The sequence below is a fragment of the Mesoplodon mirus genome (assembly GCF_964341445.2).
Source record: "Mesoplodon mirus genome assembly, chromosome: 4".
Classification (NCBI taxonomy): Eukaryota; Metazoa; Chordata; class Mammalia; order Artiodactyla; family Ziphiidae; genus Mesoplodon; species Mesoplodon mirus.
This window is the reverse complement of record NC_138979.1, coordinates 74,685,364-74,705,783: the sequence shown is the minus strand read 5'-3', so window position 1 is coordinate 74,705,783 and position 20,420 is coordinate 74,685,364. Positions and strand designations below refer to the sequence as shown.

At 36.0% G+C, this 20,420-nt stretch overlaps 1 protein-coding gene across 3 annotated transcripts in view; it reads left to right on the top strand.

The window, feature by feature from the left end:
* The window catches only part of LRRC28 (leucine rich repeat containing 28), a 197,313-nt gene that overhangs the window by 155,323 nt on the left and 21,570 nt on the right, over window positions 1-20,420 (top strand). For 2 of the 3 annotated variants that reach the window (XM_082617893.1, XM_082617892.1), the window contains exons 8-9: window positions 7,419-7,594; window positions 9,281-9,440. In XM_082617893.1, coding sequence (XP_082474019.1) covers window positions 7,419-7,594; window positions 9,281-9,440 — 336 coding nt within the window. Of the gene's footprint in view, window positions 1-7,418; window positions 7,595-9,280; window positions 9,441-10,217; window positions 11,212-20,420 lie in introns of those variants that run through there. The other variant, XM_082617894.1, reaches the window with a different exon arrangement.

Genomic DNA, 20,420 nt, shown 5'->3' with positions numbered 1-20,420 from the left:
AATTTACATACAGAAAAGTTCACCCTTTTTAGTGTATAGTACTGTGAATTTTGACAAATGCATACAGTTGTATAGCCACCACCATGATCAAGGTTTAGAACAGTTCATTCACCCCCAAAATGTCCCCCATGTCCCTTTAAAATGAACCTCTTTTCTTCGGGAGACACCTCAGCCTCTGGAAACGGTTATGTTTTGTGTCCCTATGTTTTACCTTTTCCAGAATGTCATATAAATGAAATGACACAGGCTACTGCAAACATTCATGTCTGGGGCTTTGTGTGAACATAATTTCATTCCACTTGGGTAATATCTAAGAATGCATTTGCTGGGCTATGTGGTAAGCATATGTTTAACTTTATTAAAAACTGCCAAAATGTTTTCCAACATGGCTGTGCTGTTTTGTATTTCATGAGAGTTCTCGTCAGTTTTTTCTTCTTTCAGACATTCTAATAAGTGGGTACTATCTCATGGTTTTAATTTGCATTTCTCTAATGACTGTTGATGTTGAACACGTTTTCATATGCGTATTTGCCCTCCATGTACAGTTGACCCTTGAACAATGCGTGAGTTGGGGCGGACGCTCGGCACAGTCCAAAAACCACATATAGCTTATAGTCAGTCCTCTATATCCGGGGTTCCTCCGCATCTGCGATTCCACATTTGTGGATTCAACCAACCCTGGATCGTGTAGTATTGTAGTACTTATGATTGAAAAAAATCCATGTTTAAGTGGAACCATGCAGTTCAAACCCATGTTGTTCAAGGGTCAGCTGTATCTTGGGTGAAGCGTATTCCAATCTTTTGCCCTTTTTTTAAAAACTGGATTGTTTGGGCTTTTTCTTACTGAGTTTTGAGAGTTCTTTATATATTCTGAATACATGTTTCTCATCAAATATGTGATTTGCAAATATTTTCTCCTAGTCTGTGGCTTGTCTGTCATTCTCTTAACAGATTTAACTAGCCTATATTGTGGTTCTTCATAGTTCACCACTGATAAACACACAACTCAAGTTATATTTAATTTAATCCATAAATGAGACATTTTCCATTTGACAGATTACTATGTTTTCCTAAATAACCATTTCCTTAAATGTTGCCATCCTGGTGGGTAACCAAATACAGATAATGTGATGCTCATATATTTGGCACATCTGCTCCTGAGACAGACTGGACCCCCACGAACTACCCCAAAATTATTTCCTTTTTGGCACCATGTGGATGACTCAGTATTCTTTTCACCATTTCCTTTTTATCTTTCCTCTTTCAAATTTCTTTCCCTGTGTGTGAAGACTCAAAACAACCAATCTGTATTTGGAACTGCTTAGGCACCAATATAGAACTGCTAGATAGAAGAGAAAACTGATCACATTCGATGAGTTAACAACAGAACTCCCATAATACAGTTAGGTAATGTGTGATTTAGAAACATCAAACGTTGTGATATATCATTGGTAAAAGATGATGTCAGGAAAGGCTTTATAAAGGAATTAGATTTGGGGAAGAGTAAATTTGTATCTGGAATGACAGAATATAGAAAATTCCAGGCCCAATTTGGCCTGTAGGCAAGAATAGCCATGGCTCATTGAATACAGTATTGCTTGTGTTAAGGGGTATCATTCAGAATCCACAAGGAAATGGTAAGGCCACCAGCATCCATGGGATACCTTTCTGCTTAAGTTCTCTCCCTTTTGCATCAACTAAGGTAAGAGGGTCATTTCTTAAAATTTGACTAGAAAGCTTCCATATTTTAACCCTGCACATCAGTGTAAATATCATTAACTTACAAAAATAACATTACTAACAGTTTTGAAGCCCCTGTATGGTTCTCTCCCATGTATGCTCCTCCTTCTTCTCCAAGGTTAGCCACTACTCTGAATTTTGTATTTATCATTCATTTTCACTGAGTTATGATTTTAATATATGTAAACGCATCCCCATATAGTGTATCGTCAAGTTTTATATCTTTTCTTTAACCTTGTGTACATTGAATGATGCTGTATGTATTCCTCTATGGTGTACTTCTTTCACATAGCCTTTTGTTTTTATTCTCCAATTTCTCCACTATTTTTCGACTTCCCTTTAGAGAAAAACTCTTTGAAAGAGTTGTCTATATTCACTTTCTCCACTTCTTTCTATTCTCTCACACCAGTTAGGCTTTTATCCCCATTGCACCTATATAAAGTATATATATATATAATTTGAAAAGTTTTGATGTATATATGTACACACACACATACATACATACCTCTGAAACCATCACTGCAATTAAGATAATAAACATATCCACCACCACCGATAGTTTCCTCGTGCCCCTTGGTAATCCTTCCTTCCTTATCTTCATCCTATCTCCAGGCAACCCCTGATCTGTGTTCTGTTACTGTCGATAAATTTGTATGTTCTTGAGTTTTATATGAATAGAATCAAACAGTATATACTCTCTTTTTCTCTGTCTTCTTTCACTCAGCATAGGGATTTGGAGATTTATACATGATATAGTGTGGATCAACAGTTCATTTTTTTATTGTTATGTAGAGTTCCATTGTATGGATATATTGCAGGTTGTTTCCATTCACTTGTTCATGGACATTTGTGTTGGTTCTAGTTTTTGGCTTTATTACAGATAAAACTGATGTGAACAAATGTAGACTGTCTTTTAAAGGTCCTAGACTTAAATTTCCTTGGATAAATACCTAGGAGTGGAGTGTCTGGATCATACAGTACATGTATATTTAATTTTTGGAAGAACTGCCAGACTTTAAAAAAATAACTATAACATTCTACATTCCCACCTGTAACATAAGAGATTATCAGTTCTTACATATTTTAAATTTTATTCTAGGTGTGTAGTGATTTTTCCATTATGTTTTTAAATTTCATTTCCCTAGTAAATAAGGGTGTGCATCTTTTTATGTTTTATTTGCCATCCATATATCTGCTTTGATATAGTGTCTAAGTCTTTCTCCCATTTTTTCCTTGGGTATTTGTGTTCTTATTATTGAGTTTTGAAAATTCTCTATAGATTCTGGATAAAAGTCTTTTATTATATATATGCTTTGGAAGTATCTCCTCCCAGTCCATGGCCTACCTTTTCATTTTTTCACAGGGCCTTTTGGAGAGCAGACATTTTTTTATTTTGTTAAAATCCAATTTATCAATTTGTTCTTTTATCGATCTTGCTTTTAGTGTAACCCAAATCACAAAGGTTTTCTCCTATGCTGTCTTCTAGAATTTTTAAGGAATTAAGTTTACATTTAGGTCTATGATTCATTTTGAGTTAATTTTTGTGTATGGTACAAGGTATGGTTGAAGTTCCTTTTTTTACATATGGATATTCCAGTTGTTCAAGCACCATTTGTTTAAAATACTATCCTTTCTCTACTCTATTTCCTTTGTATGTTAGTTGAAAATTAGTTGTCCATATATGTGTGGGTCTATTTCTAGATACTCTGTCTGCTCCATTTATCTATTTGTCTGTTTTGACACAAATACCACACTGTCTTGATTACCATAGTTTTACAATAAGTCTTAAAATTAAAAAAAATTTTTTTACTATTCTAGCTGCTTTGCATTTCTATATAAATTTTAGAATCAAAATTTCAATTTATATATATTTTTAAAAGCCTGTGATTTTAATTCCATTGAGTCTTTAGATCAATTGGAGGAGAATTAACATCTTAACAATATTAAGTCTCCCAGCCCATGATCACAATAAATGTCTAATTCCTTGTCTTGGACATCTTTTGTCTGATTTATCTCTAAGTATTTCATATTTTTCATAGTATCGTATATGGTATTTAAAGTTTTTTAAATTTCCAATTGATTGTTGCAACCATATAGAAATACAAATGATTTTGTATAACTGATCCTGTATCCTCCAAACTTGCCAAGCTCACTTACTAGTTCCAGTAGGGGTTTTTTTAGATTATCATGGACTTTCTACATACACTCATGTCTTCTGGGAAGAAAGACAGTTTTACTTCTTCCTTTCAAATATGGTCACGTTTTATTTCTTTTGCTTTCGTGACTGTACTGGTTAGAAGCTCCAGTACAATGTTAAATAGAAGCAGTGAGAGCAGACATGTTTGTCTTGCTGAACTTATGGGGAAAACAGTCTTTCAACATTAAGTATAATATTGACTGTTGTTTTTTCATACATATGCTTTATCAGATTAGTAAATTCCCTTCTATTCCTAGTTTGCTGAGAGTTTTTTAAATTATGGACGGGTGTCGAATTTTGTTAGACCCTTTTTCCACATCTATTGAAATGATTATATGGTTTTTCTTTTTTAGGTCTTAAAATAGTGAATTACATTGATTTTTTTTAAGGTTAATACAATCTTGATTAATAAGATAAACTTCTTTTGGTCATATGACTTTATATATTGTTAAATTCAATGTGCTAAAATTTTGTTTAGACTTCTTCCACCTATGTTCACGAATGATACTGGTTGTTTCTTGTTGTGTGTTCATCTGGTTTTGGTATCAGGATAATCCTGGCTTCATAGAATGAGTTGGGAAGTATTCCAACCTTTTAACTACAAATTCAACTTCATTATTAAATGTTGGGCTGTTCAACTTCTCTGTATCTTGAGTGAGCTTTGCTAATTTTTGTCCTTCAAGGACTTTGTATTAGCATAAAGTTGCTTCTTATATTTTTATTATCTGTAGAAATCGAGCAATACCTCCTTTCTCATTTCTGATATTGGTAATTTGTGTCTTCTCTCTGATTAGACTAGTTAGAGATTTATCATTTTTATTGATCTTCTCAAAGTTCCAGCTTTTGTTTTCACTGATTTCTCTCTATTCATTTCTTCTATGTCATTGATTTTCTTTATGCTCTTTATTATTTCTTTTCTTTTATTTACTTAGGGCTTAATTTGCTCTCTTATCTCTGGTTTCTTTAGGTGAGAGCTATGTATGCAACATGTCCTTCTATGCAGTAATTATAAGTATTGTTATAATGACCTTTTCTGCCAGTTTTAACATCTGTCTTGGTTGTTTTCAGTTGCATTTTTTTTTCCTCATCATAGGTCATATATTGAAAAGCCTGGTAATTTTTGGTTGGATGCCAGACAGTGTGAATTTTATGATGCTGAGTGCTGGATATTTTTGTATTCATGTAACTATTCTTGATATATGTTCTGGGATACATTTAACTGGAAACAGTTTAATCTTTTCAGATATGGCTCTTAAGGATTTGTTAGGTGGGAATGGAATGGTGTTCAGTCTAGCACTAACTATTCACCACTACTGAGATAAGACCTTTTTGTGTACTCTACACAATGCCCCTTGAATTATGAGGTTCAAGTCTGACTGATAAGAGCAGGCACTATTTCCAACCCTCTGTGACTGCTGGGCACTGTTACCTTTAATCCTTTCAGCTCGTCCTTTTTCCAGCCTCAGGTAGTTTCCTCATATGTGCTGATCAGTACTCATCTGAATACTCAAGCGGAACCTTCTGCAAACCTCCAGAGTTCTCTCTCTGTACATCTCTCTCCCCTAAGGTTCTCTGTCCTGTGAACTCTTGCTGCTTTGGACCCCTGAACTCTTAGTTCCTTGTCCTCAGTTTAAGGTACCTACCAGGCTAGGTAGGTGACTGAGTTCCCCTTCCCTGAGTTAACGCTTCTCTTCAATCAAGTCTCTGCTGAAATGTCACCTCCTCAGAAAGACTTTCTTTGATTATATTATCTAAAGTAGTACAGCTCTCACTCCCCTCTTCACTCTATTTTAGCATGTGTTTATCTTTTAATTGTCCATCTCTCCTCACTATAATAAGCTTCATTCTGATCTTAAGTATGTCCCTAACAGAATTTTATGCTCATATATATTAAATAATATATACAACAAAGTTCATAATAGCCCCAAACTGGAAACAGCCCATATGTTTACCAGTACTACACAGAAATGAAAATGAATAAGCTATAGTATGTGCAGTAGCGTGGATGCATCCCAGAAAGATAATGTTGACAAAAGGAGCCAGACACAGGATTCTTCATGCTATTGAAGAAGGCAAAACCAAACTATAATGTTAGAATTTGGAAAAATGGTTCCTCTTGGGATAGAGGTTTTGCTTAGTAGGAGGGCCAGCATGGCCTTCTGAGGTTCTTTTTTCTTGAGCTGAGTGGAGAAATTGAGTAAAATTAATTGAGTTCTAGGTCAGATACTGTCTTCTCTGTAGAACCTTCCCTAATTCCTTAGAAAAATTCAGTTCCTCCACCTTCTCTGACCCAATATTAGAATAATTATATTGTAATTATTACATTTTTCCAGGGAAAGGGGGTCTTTTTTTTTTTTTTCTTGCGGTACGCGGGCCTCTCACTGTTGTGGCCTCTCCTGTTGCGGAGCACAGGCTCCGGACGCAGGCTCAGCGGCCATGGCTCACGGGCCCAGCCGCTCCGTGGCACGTGGGATCTTCCCGGACCGGGGAACGAACCCGCGTCTCCTGCATCGGCAGGCGACTCTAAACCACTGTGCCACCAGGGAAGCCCATGGATTTTTTTTTTAATCTTTTTTTTTTTAATTTAAGTATTTTGACTGGTATATAGTAGGTGTTCTGGAAACATTTTCTGATGAAAGGAATGAGCAAATGCAGAAACTTGTAATGAACAAATAAGCTGAGGGCTTCTGCCTTCCAGTCCTGTGCCTTATTCATTGCTTGTTTCTACTTGAGGGTAGGGAGATTATCTCACGTTGTATCTGGAGAGCCAAGGTTTGTTGGCGCTTATTTGTCATTAGAGAAGAAAAGTGTTGAGACTTTTAGGTAAGCTGGTGGTCTCAGACAGGAGGTAGAATGAGATTGGACTCCTGAGTTTTGGTAACCCAGTAGCTAAAGGAACAAGGATGTCTCTGCCTTCTGGTTATGAGTGGCTGTAGGGAATAGGATGTGACTTGGCTTATTCAATAGGCTTTGCCAAGAATATTTTCTTCACAGGTTTATGGAAGGACCCAATAAAGTTATCTGCTATCATTACAAATCTGTTTGCTTTGTAGGGTTTTGTTCCCCCAACACAAAAATTTTGTTAAACCATAGTACTATAACTAAACAGAGTAGTCTTTGTTCCTTTTAATTTTGAAAATTTCAATAAACGTAAACTTGGAAAGGGTAAGAAAATGAGGATGAATAGAGCTTACAAAGCAAATTGTGTAGACCCTATGAAGGAAATTTCTTCTAAGTTTGTCCTTACTGGAAGTGCCTGGACCTCAGTGAAGATTTAGCTGAGTTCCAAATGATGCATCTAAATTTCTATGCCAGGTTTTATTAAGGAACCCAGAATAGCATCTGTTCACTTTGAAAAGAATTCTGCTAATTCATCAGTGTCTTAAAATTTTAAATATATATTTTGATTAACATATTTTTATTGGCACATATAGTCATTTCCTTTTGGCTAATACTACTGTGAATGTGTGTCTTTCTGTAGCTGTGGTGCTCCCATTCAAGTTTCCGAGGTGAAGCTGCTTTCCTTTTCATCAGGGCAACTAACAGTTTTCCTCCCTGCTGAGGTGAAGGCCATAGGGACAGAGAAGGATCACGTCCTGCCTCTGCAAGAGCTGGCCATGAGGAGTCTGCATCACACCTACCACAGTTTCCTAAAAGGTACCCAGGACTTTTTTCTTTCCTTTCCTTTTCCTTTCCTTTCCTCTTTTCTTTTCTTCCTTTTCTTTTCTTTTCTTGCCTGTTATTCAGTGAGCTTAGGAATTGTGTTTTATGCTATTTTGGTGTTCATTTTTCAAAATTGTGGTAAAATGTACATAACATAAAATTTACCATTTTAACCATCTTTAAGTGTTCAGTTCAGTGGCATTAAGTACATTTGTGTAGTTGTGTAATGGAACATTTTAAATAAAAGTTTTAATATTTTAATATTAATATTTTATATTTTAATATTAAAATATTTTATCAACACTGAGCCCTTCAGCACCCCCTATAGACACAGAGAAGCATTCACTAAATATGGTCTTCAGTCACAAAGAACAGAGGTTAAAAGTTAAACTATGCAGTTTAAATGAGAGAAATTGGTGTTTGGGAGCACATATTTGGTGGAAGTGAGAAGGCTGGCAGAGGTACTTTCTTCCATATCGAAAAATGTGCAAAGATCTTATCCTTAAAGCAAAGTTGGGTACTTCTTCCAACAGAGCAAGTTTTTGCCTTGTAACTTCCTTACACCTGAGAACTATATATACCTAAAGGGAAATTAATTTTAGGAGCCTTTGGCAGTATTACCACAGGATTTGGCGGTGTGTAGATGTCATAGGTGACATGGAGTGTACCTCTGATGCTTTAAGAAAGCACTAGGCAACATTAATAAGAAAACACATTTCAAGTGCTTTTAAAACTACTAAATGTTTTGTCTTTGCTTTAAAAAAAAAAAGGTGCATACAAAAACATCTAACATTAAACTTCCAGGAATGTCTAATACAAATTAAGTTGTTTTTAAAACCTAAACAGAAAACTGAAGTTATTCACCAATGAGCAAATTACATTTTTCAAAATGGTTATTGATAAGTCTGGACAGATATAAAAGATGATAAGATAATTTGTATTTCCTTCCTCAAGATGATTCAGTGATTTTTAGGTGTCACCTCATCATGACCATTTCTCTCTCTAGATTTACGCTCAGTAGCAACCCAGTGTACATTTGTGCTCAGGATTGCCTGGACCACTGGGATGTTTTTCTTTAAACGTTTCTTTTGTGTAGCTCAGACTAAACTGAGGAGGAAACACCCTATCTTTATTAGTGACAGCTCATGGGAGTGAGACAAGGAAAAGCTTGGTTTCATTATTTTTCATTTTCTTTGATTTCTTTGTTTCCCCTTTTCATTCTTTTCAGTAAATATAATTTAGCTTGAAAGATTCTAAATGCCCAATAGATTTAGGAAGAATTTAATGAAAGTCTGTTTTAGTCTTCAGTCCCAGTCTTTTTTTTATTCTCTGTCTCTTATAGAAGTTTACAGACCCTCCCTGGGCAAACTTAATGCCTTTTCAGTCTTTGTTCTTAAATAATATTTGGTCTTATTCTTTCCTAGCCTCTACCTCAGGACAGCTCAGGTTGCTCTTAAAAGAGTAGATTAAGGTTTTCTCTTAGTATCAAAAATGTAAAAAGCATCTTTCATTTCCAAATAATGTTACATTTTTATTCAATGCCTGTTGGATAACAGAATTTTCAACATGCAGTACTTTTCACTAGCTGAACTTATTTGCTAACAATAAGAAATATTTTAAGAAGCCAAGTTTAAGGAAATCTCATTTTTTATTTGTGCATGATTTTCTCTTGTGTTCCAGATCTGGACTTTCTGTCTCCAATCTCGTTACCCAGAAGTCTCCTGGAGCTGCTGCACTGCCCCTTGGGGCACTGTCACCGGTGTAGTGAGCCCATGTTTACGATTGTTTACCCCAAGCTATTTCCCTTGAGAGAGACGCCAATGGCAGGGCTGCACCAGGGGTAATCATTCCTAAGTGGACACCAGGGCTTACACCCGGGCGAGGGGTGGGAACATGGGGAAGGGTGTAGGACACACATAAAAGTGTTGGTAAGTCAGCAGCTTTAAAGGGGCATAGAATGCTTCCTGCCATACAGCTAAATGAAACAAATGCACATTTTCAGTATCACAAGAAAACTGGATTTCTCTTTATTACATTTTTGGTCTTATACAGAACGGTTTTATTGTATATGTTATTTAGAGTAGCTCATTCTTTGTAGGAGTGTTTTCCTGTTGTTTCCCTATTCACAATAGTCCTTAGGCAATAAGGAATGTAAGAACAAAATATTTGTTATATAATGGGTCCAGCCCAGCTCTTCTATTTAATTTGCATTGCTAACTGAAAGTGTGTGGCTGAGCATTGTGTGTGTGTGTGTTTCTGTTTTGAATTTCTAACCCTTCCAAATAGCATTCTCTTGCCACTGTCTATTTCTTGGCACAGTGCCTTGAGTTTGCTAAGAATGTTAACTAAGTAAAACCCCCATTCTGGTAGTTTATAAAAAGAATATCAGACAATTAAAAATAGGACATGAAATGAAAAAATCCCCCATTAGCACAGTCTCAGCTTATAGATTTTCTAAATTTAGGATCTTCTAAGTTCACATTTTTCAAAGATGAAAAAAATACTGTAATACCTCACTTATCCATCAAATGTGGTATTTTGGGTTAGTACATTTTTCAGGATAACTTGTTACCCCTATTCAGTCCTAGAAGCGTTTCCTTTATAATCATTTTTGTAGAATGAGAGCAAGCGTGGGCAGGGTGCTGAACCTCTCAGAGCCTCAAAATGGGGAAAGAACAGCCTGCTGGGCAGGGCCGTCTAAGGATTAGCAGATGATGAAGGCAAACACTTGGCACATAATGGGTGCTCTGCAAATGGTAGTTACCTTTTCCATCTCTCTACCCACTCCTTCCCAAAACTGCATTTGTCTTTTTCTTACCCTGCATAATCCTATTTTGCTATACTTTCAGTTCCTGTTTCAACTTTCTGTATTTTTAATGCTTCCTGCTTTACTGTGCCTGCCTACAGAAGCCCTCCTCCAAACCTTGCTAATCTGCTACTTCTGATCAGAGGTGATCAGATCACCAAATTTAGTAAAATTCCATTTTAAATTAGAGTTGAAAGGACTGAGTCAGGATTTGAGTATGTTACTACATGAATAAAATTAACTAGTGAAATAGGCACATCTATGAGGAGCAGTAGGGAATATTGGTCAAGTGCACAGTCCCTGATTCTGACTTTCCCCTGGGAGACCTTGGGCAAATTACTTAACATCTCTGAGATTCATCTTGTCATCAATAAAATGAGCATAGTAATAGTATCTATTTAATAAGGTCATTGTGAGGATTAAATGAGATCATTTATGTAAAAAGCCCAGGATGGTGCCTGGTATGTAATAAATATTAAGTGACTTAACTATGATCTCTTTTTGTAGCTCAAAGACTTTTAAAAATTTATTTTATGTATGTGTCTTTAGCAAATGATCTTCATATTAGTAAGATATCATCATAGGAAAATCTTCCATTAAACTACAGTAAAATCCTCCTGCATTGTTGTTGCACAATTTCCTATAGAAGATATTTTCTTACTAAAAATATGAAAATGAAAACAATTCAGTATGGTAAGGATGCTCTGTTAGTAGCTGATAAAATTCTAAATACCTGTTTGAAAAGATAAACTTTCTTTCTATCATGGTAATTAATTTGTGCAAATAAAATAGATCCCTTAAATGAAGTCATTTTTGTGTTATCTTTATATGAAATTTGGGAAACTTGTTCAATAAGCATTTGCATATTTACTGCTACTTATTTCTCTGCTTAAACCTAGAAATTCAGTGTGAATATCTTATATTGCTTTAAAACGTAAAATATAATAGTGTTAGTTTAATAAAATGAGTGTATCAAATACATAGGACTTAGGCAATGCCCTTTTGTTAAGAAAAGCCAGAAGTGCCCATGTTAATAGCAAAAAATGAAATACCAAGATACAAACATGGCTTTCTGTGGTGAGTTAATGCTAAGATCTGAAACTGAGAATTTGTGTCTTTCATTTGGTCCACGGACTTTGCTTCTTCCCACATTGCTATGGAGATTGTGTTAAAAGCTTTGATTTTAGTTTCTACCATAGTTTTTAAAGTACTTTCTTTTGTAATTGAAAACCAAATACTTGAATCTCAATAGCTTATTGCTAAAAATAAAATCAATATTTTTAGTATCATAAACTCTAAAAGGTCTTGATAATATTATTTTTAAGTTTTCTAATATATTCTGTTCAGTGTTCATTGCTTCTTATAAAATAATATTATATCAGCCAATATCTAAATTAATGTGGACATCTGGCCTTATTTTAAAAGAACATATTGAATATTCTTCTAAAATACCAAGTCCCATACGAGTGTTAGTTCCAACTTAAATTTAATAGAGTCAATTAAAAAGAAATTACAGTATTTTGCATAAATAGTGAATACCCAAATCTTCAAATATTTATAGAAGAGAATAATGGCTAGTATGTTCATAACTTTTGATCATGATAGGCATAGCAAATTTTCATTCCCCCAAATTACCATTCATTTATTAAAATGGAGAATGTCAACTCATAGGATTATTTACTAGTATAACATGTGTCTGGCTTTTCCCACACATGTATGCATCTCATAAGTTTTATATTTCCCAAGGTTTTTCAAGGGTATTTTATGAGTTTCCTAGGGATACCTCAACAAAATACCACAAAACTGGGTGACTTACAAAGCTTCTACAGATATTGTCTCAGAGTTCTGAAGGCTAGAAGTCTGAAATCAAGATGTGGCAGGATTGGTTCCTTCTGAGGGCTGTGATGGAAGGATCTAATCTTTGCAGATGGCCATCATCTCCCTTCTTCTCTTCACATCATCTTACCTCTGTGTGTGTCTATCTCAGTGTCCAAATTTCCCTTGTTTATAAGAACACCAGTGACATTTCACTAGGGCCCTCCCTAATGACCTCATCTTAACTAATTACACTGGCAATGACCCTGTTTCCAAATAAGGTTACTGTATTACTCTGCTAGGGCCACCATAACAAAATACCATAGGCTGGGTGACTTAAACAACAGAAATTTAATTTCTCAAGCTGGAAGCTGGAAGTCTGAAATCAGGGTGCATGTGGTTAGGTTGTGCTGAGGGCTGTCTTCCTGATTTGAAGATAGCTGCTTTCTTGCTGCCTCAAGTGGCAGAGAACACGAGCACACATGTGCACAAGCTCTCCAGTGTCTCTTCTTATAAGGGCACTAATCCTATCATGAGGGCCCCACCCTCATGAACTCATCTAAACCTAATATCTCCAAAAGGCCCCATCTCCAAATACCATCACATTGGAGATTAGGGCTTAAAATATGAATTGGTGGCAGGATGGGGGGACACAGTTCAGTCCATAGCAGTCACATTCTGGGGTTCTGGGGATTAGGACTATAACATGAATTTGGGGGGGATACAGTTCAAACCATAACAGTCTGTCCTCCAAAAATCCATGTCCTTCTCAGATGCAAAATAAATTCACTCCATCCTAACACCCCTCAAATCCTAACCCATCCCAGCATGACTCTTAAGTTCAAAATCTCATCTTAAGTATCTAAGTCAGGTATGGATAAAACTCAGGTATAACTCGCCTTGGGACAAAACTCCTCTCCATCTGTAAACCTGTAAAACCAGACTGGTTGTCTGCTTTCAATATATAATGGTGGGACAGGCATAAGATAGACATTCCCTTTACAAAAAGGAGGACAAGAGGTCATGAGTTTCAAACAAGTCCAAAACTTAAAAGGGCAAATTCCATTAGATTTTAATGCTTGAGAATAATCCTCGGGCTAGATGCTCTGTCCTTTAGGCCCACTGGGGTGGTGGCCCCACCTCCTCAGCCCTGAGTGGGGCCCTGCTGTCTAAAACCAAGGAAGTTGCCCCATCCTCTGGAATTGAGGAGGTAGCCCCATCCCCGGGGTTATTCTTCCCTTTACTTGATAGCTTGTTTCCTGCCTGTAGAATCCCAGAAGGCTGACAGCATGTCTTCACCCTGTCCCATCTCTGTCCTCTTTGGTCCAAGCTGTCAACCTTTCTGCTGAAATGGTTGACTGGATCCACAAGTCACATGCCTAATCTTTTTAGAAAAGGTTGTCCAGCCACACCCTTGGTGTTCTCTCCAGAACATGCTTTCTCATTTTTTACAATGTAGATAGCCTGAGAATTTTCCATATCTTCAAGTTCTGGTTCCTTTTTGCTGAACAATTCCCTCAATTTATCTCCCTCCTCTCACATTTTACTGTAAGCAGCAAAGAGAAACCAGGCCATGCCTTCAATGCTTTGCTTAGAAACCTCCTCAGCTAAATATAGGCATACCCATCTTTTTGTGCTTCATTTTATTTCACTTCACAGATATTGCACTTTTTATAAATTGAACGTTTGTGGTAACCCTGTGTCAAGAAAATCTATTGGTACCATTTCTCCAACAGCATTTGCTCACTTCCTGTCTCTGTGTCACCTTTTGGTAATTCTCACAATACTTCAAACTTTTTCATTATTATTATACCTGTTATGGGGATCTGTGATGAGTAATCTTTGATGTTACTATTACAGTTCACTGAAGGCTCAGATGATTGTTAGCATGTTTAGCAATAAATTATTTTTAAATTAAGGTATATACATTTTTTTAAACATAATGCTATTGCATACTTAATAGACTACAATATAGTGTAAGTGTAACTTTTATATGTACTGGGAAACCAAAAAATTTGTGTGACTTGCTTTATTGCTGTATTTGCTTTATTGCGGTGGTTTGGAACTGAGCCTGCAATATCTCTGAGGTCTGCCTGTATCCAAGTTCATCACTTACAAGTTCTATTTTCCATCCAACAGAACACAGTTCAGTCAAGTCCTCTGTGCTTTATAACAAAGGTCATCTTTCTTTCATTTTCCAATAACACATTGCTCATTTTTGTCTGAGACCTCACCAGAAACACCTTTAACACTCATATTTCCAGCAACATTCTGTTCATGACAATATGTGTATTCTCTAAGACAATAGAAGCTTTTTCTATAGCTTTCCTCTTTCCTTTGTAAGCCCTCACCAGCTATCCTTTAACATCTATATTTCTACCAATAGTCTCCTCAAGGCAGAACTCTTCTAGCCTCTGCTACTTAATTTCAAAGCCACATCTAGATTTTTAAATATTTGTTACAGCAGCATCTCTTACCAGTAGCTGAATTTGTATTAGTTAGCAGTCTCTAGAGAAACAAAACATATATCTATATCTATATCTGTAAATAGTAAATATAGACAGAGATTGATTTTAAGGAATTGGCTCACATGACTGGGGAGCTGGCAAGTCCAAAACCACAGGGCAGGCTGACAGGCTGGAAGTTCAGAAAAGAGTTGATATTGCAGTCTTGAGTCTGAATTTCACAGGGCAACAGGCTAGAAACTCAGGGTTTTTAAGTTGCTGTCTTAAGGAAAAGTCCTTCTACTTCTTTGCTCTAAAGGCCTCCAACTGATTGGGTGAGGCCCACCTTATGGAGTGTAATCTGCTTTACTCAAAGTCTACTGATTTAAATGTCAGTCACATCTAAGAAATACCTTCACAGCAACATCTAGACTGATATTTGACCAAACAACTGGGTACCATGGTCTAGCCAAGTTGACACATAAAATTAACCATCACAGACATTCAAAAGGTCTCACTTAAATCACCAGGATGTTTTGAGACAGAAATTGCCAATGGCCCAGGATCCCAGTGTTCCTTCGCATATCGCTTGGGTTAAGTTTGGGCCATAGCAGATATTAACAGTGTACACTCAGGTGTTGGTGTGGTGACATCTCTGCTTTTGTACAGTGAGGCCCTGGGCTGGAATGAAAGAACTTATAGGCCTTAGGGGTCAGGAGACCCAGCTGAAAGTTGAGCTGTGTTACTTAGTACTGTAAGATAGGTACCATTATTAGATTGAACTGTGTGAATCATATGCCTTCCATGTGGTTCAACCTAATATAAACCCTATCTTACAGGAGTAGGAGGGTGTGGAACTGAGGGACAGGAAGATGAGAAACTGGGCCAAGGCCTCATAACAGAGCTGGGATTTGATCCATAGCAAGTCTGGCTCCAAATCCATGTTTTAGACACTATGCTGTAATTAGCTACTGAGTGAATCACTACACATGAAGAAATTTTGAAATGGTACTCATAAATATAAAATGAAAATAAGCTCTAATATTCTGAACAAGATACTTTTGAAATATGTATGTGTGTATACATATACATATATGTGTGTGTGCTCTAAAGAAATCCAGCAGGACGTAGATCTAACTCTAAACTGTGGTTATCTTGGAAGGGAGGAATGTAGGGTTATGGAGTAGTCAGGTGGGGACTTTAATTTTCAATTCTGCATACTACAGAATCATTTGAGTATTTTCAATAAGGATGTATTTTTATAGATACACAAAATAACAAAAATAGTATGTATCTAAAGGAACTTTAAAAAATCCTTTGCTTAAAGCTTTATATAGGTTAAAAAAGACAAGGAAAGGTTCTTGGAGCAATTTTTTTTTAAGTTTAGGTAAAAATGTTTTTAAACAGGTTACACAGTGATATCCAATTTTTGTCAGCTATGGGTATATGTATATATATATACATAAATATATACATATACATATATATACATACACATACATATATAGTCTTTTACATATATATATGTATATATATAATATATATATATAATATATATATATATATATTATATATATATATATATATTATATATATATATATATATATATATAATATATATATATATATATATATATATAGTGTTGACCAACAAAGTTCATTTGGGTTTTACCATAACATCTTATGGGAAAAACCTGAGCAAATTTTTGGCCAACCCAAAAGTTTAAGTTGTTAAATACGTAGAAAACGTCTTGATGGCTCACTAAAGTAACAGTGGTTTTCTTTGATTAGTGTTGAATTTTTACAACAAACTGATGTCACTTTAAAAATTAAAAATAATGTTTAATTATTAAAACATTAGTAGACCAGTGGTTTCTTTTCTACTTATTTATTTGGGGGGGGAGACAAAATAAATCTGTTCAAGTCATATGTTATCATCAAAGTAAAATTAGGAAATAGAATTCTGCAAAAGGAAATTGTATCAAGTGGAAGCACTGCCACTGGAAATGACAACTGTTAATATTTTAGGTTAAAGTAGAATATCTCTTAGTTGATTTCCTAACTGAGGATCCAGATTCTTGATGCTTCCTATTCCTTTTTCTTTTTTAATTGGGGTAAGAACATTTAACTTGAGATCTACCTTCTTAACAAATTTTTAAGTGCACAGTATAGTATTAACTGTAGGCACTATATTGTACAGCAGCTCTCTAGAACTTACTCATCTTGCATAACTGAAACTATACCCATTGAACACAACTCCCATTTCTCCCTCCCTGCAGTCCCTGGTAACTCACCATTCTACTCTCTGCTTCTGAGTTTGACTATTTTAGTGAGTGTAATCATGTAAGTGTAATCATGCAGTATTTGTCCTGTGACTGTCTTATTTCCCCTACCATAATGTCTTGCAGGTTCATCCCATTTTTAAGGCTGAATAATATTCCATTGTATGTACATACCACATTTTTTTAATCTATTCATCAGTCGATAAGCATTTAGCTTGTTGCCATATTTTGGATATTGTGAATAATGCTGCAGTGAACATGGGAGTGCAGATATTTCTTTTGAGACCCTGATTTCAATTCTTTTGGATATATACTCAGAACTGGGATTGCTGGATATGATCATTCTAGTTTTAATTTTTTGAGGAATTATTTTGCATAGTGGCTGCACCATTTTACATTCCCACCAACATATGTAAGGATTCCAATTTCTCTACACCCTTGCCAACACTTATTTTTTTGTTTGTCTTTTTTTAGAGCAGCCATCCTAACAGGTGTGAGGTGATATCTCATTGCGGTTTTGATTTGCATTTCCCTGATGATTAGTGATGTTGAGAACCTTTTCATATACCTGTTGACCATCTGTATGTCTTCTTTGGAGAAATGTCTATTTAAATCCTTTACCTATTTTTAAATCAGATTGGTTTTTTTGCTATTGAATGATAAGAGTTTCTTATATATTTTAGATATTAACCCATGATCAAATACAGGGTTTGCAAATATTGTCTTCCATTCTGTAAGTTATGTTTTGCTTTTGTTGATGGTTTACTTTGCTGCTTAGAAGCTTAGTTTGATGTAGTCCCACATGCCTATTTTTGTTTTGTGGCTTGTGGTTTTGGTGCCATAGCCAAGAAATCATTGTCAAGACTAATGTCAAGTAGCTTGTGCACTATGTTTTCTTCTAGGGGTTTTATAGTTTCAGGTCTTATGTTTACATTTTTAATTCACTTAGAGTTGATGTTTTTGTGTATGATGTAGGATAAGGGTCCACTTCCATACTTTTGCATATGAATATCCAGTTTTCCCACACTATTTGTTGAAGAGATTGTCCTTTTCCCGTTGTATATGCTTGGCTTCCTTGTGGAAAATCAGTTAGCTGCATATGTGTGGGTTTATTTCTAGCCTGTCTATTCTGTTCTATTGGTCTACATATCTGTCTTTATGCCAGTACCATACTGCTTTGATTACTGTAGCTTTGTGGTATATTTTCAAATCAGGAAACATGATGCCTTAAGCTTTGTTCTTTTTTCTCAAGATTTGTTGGACTATTCAGGATCTTTTGTGGGACCATATGAATTTTAGGATTTTTTTTTCTATTTCCATTTTTAAAAAGCCATTGGAGTTATTTCCAAATAGCTCGGAATAATGCATCCACTCATTTACTGATTTATCCACTCAGTTAGCAGACATGCATTGAGCATCTACTGTGAGCAGGGCACTGTGGTGGTGATGACAGCATGGCTTCAGTCGGCTGCTTTGAAGCTCAGATTTACAGAGCTTGGTTTCTTCAGGAACTCTCCATGGTCTTTTAAGCCAGAGTAATTACATGAGAGGACCAGATGTCTGGGTAACTGTTGTGCCTTGCGATAGAGACCCATTTGTTACGGGGCGTGCAGAACTGTCTTTGTCTTATTACTTCCCTTTGTCTGTTACAACAACTTAATACTCCTTCCTCCCACTCACTACTAGCTTATTTTAAAATAATACATTCTATCTAATACTTATATGGTTAAATCACTTATCACTTATGAAATGTTTCACATTTCCTTACCCTTGCTTTCTGTGGGTATTACTTTCTTTTACTATTTTTTTAACATCTTTATTGCAGTATAATTGCTTTACAGTCTTGTGTTAGTTTCTGCTGTATAACAAAGTGAATCATCTATATGCATAGGTATATCCCCATATCTCCTCCCTCTTGTGTCTCCCTCCCACCCTCCTTATCCCACCCCACTAGGTGGTCGCAAAGCACTGAGCTGATCTCCCTGTGCACACAGCTGCTTCCCCCTAGCTATTTTACATTTGGTAGTGTATATATGTCAATGCTACTCTCTTACTTCGTCCCAGCTTACCCTTCCCCCTCCCTGTGTCCTCAAGTCCATTCTTTATGTCTGTGTCTTTATTCCTGTCTTGCCCCAAGGTTCATTAGAACCTTTTGTTTTTCTTTAGATTCCATATATATGTGTTAGCATACGGTATTTGTTTTTCTCTTTCTGACTTACTTCACTCTGTATGACAGTCTCTAGGTCCATCCACCTCACTACAAATAACTCAATTTCGTTTCTTTTTATGGCTGAGTAATATTCCATTGTATGTATGTGCCACATCTTCTTTATCCATTCATCTGTCGATGGACACTTAGAATGCTTCCATGTCCTGATTATTGTAAATAGTGCTGCAGTGAACATTGTGCTACATGACTGTTTTTGAATTATGGTTTTCTCAGGGTATATGCCCAGTAGTGGGATTGCTGGGTCGTATGGTACTTCTATTTTTAGTTTTTTGAGGAACCTCCATACTTTTCTCCATAGTGGCTGTACCAATTTACATTCCCACCAACAGTGCAAGAGGGTTCCCTTTTCTCCACACCCTCTCCAGCTTTTATTGTTTGTAGATTTTTTGATGATGGCCATTCTGACTGGTGTGAGGTGATACCTCATTGTAGTTTTGATTTGCATTTCTCTAATAATTAGTGATGTTGAGCATCTTTTCATGTGTTTGTTGGCAATCTGTATATCTTCTTTGGAGAAATGTCTACTTAGGTCTTCTGCCCATTTTTGGATTGGGTTATTTGTTTTCTTGATATTGAGCTACATGAGCTACTTGTATATTTTGGAGATTAATCCTTTGTTGGTTGCTTCATTTGCAAATATTTTCTCCCATTCTGAGGGTTAGCTTTTCATCTTGTTTATGGTTTCCTTTGCTGTGCAAAAGCTTTTAAGTTTCATTAGGTCCCATTTGTTTATTTTTTCTTATTTCCATTTCTCTAGGAGGTGAGTCAAAAAGGATCTTCCTGTGATTTATGTCATAGAGTGTTCTGCCTATGTTTTCCTCTAAGAGTTTTATACTGTCTGGCCTTAATTTAGGTCTTCAATCCATTTTGAGTTTATTTTTGTGTATGGTGTTAGGAAGTGTTCTAATTTCATTCTTTTACATGTAGCTGTCCAGTTTTCCCAGCACCACTCATTGAAGAGGCTGTCTTTTCTCCATTGTACACTCTTTCCTCCTTTATCAACTATAAGGTGACCATATGTGCGTGGGTTTATCTCTGGGCTTTCTATCCTGTTCCATTGATCTATATTTCTGTTTTTATGCCAGTACCATACTGTCTTGATTACTGTAGATTTGTAGTATAGTCTGAAGTCTGGGAACATGATTCCTCCAGCTCCGGTTTTCTTTCTCAAGGTTGTTTTTCCTATTCAGGGTCTTTTGTGTTTCCATACAAATTGTGAAATTTTTTGTTCTAGTTCTGTGAT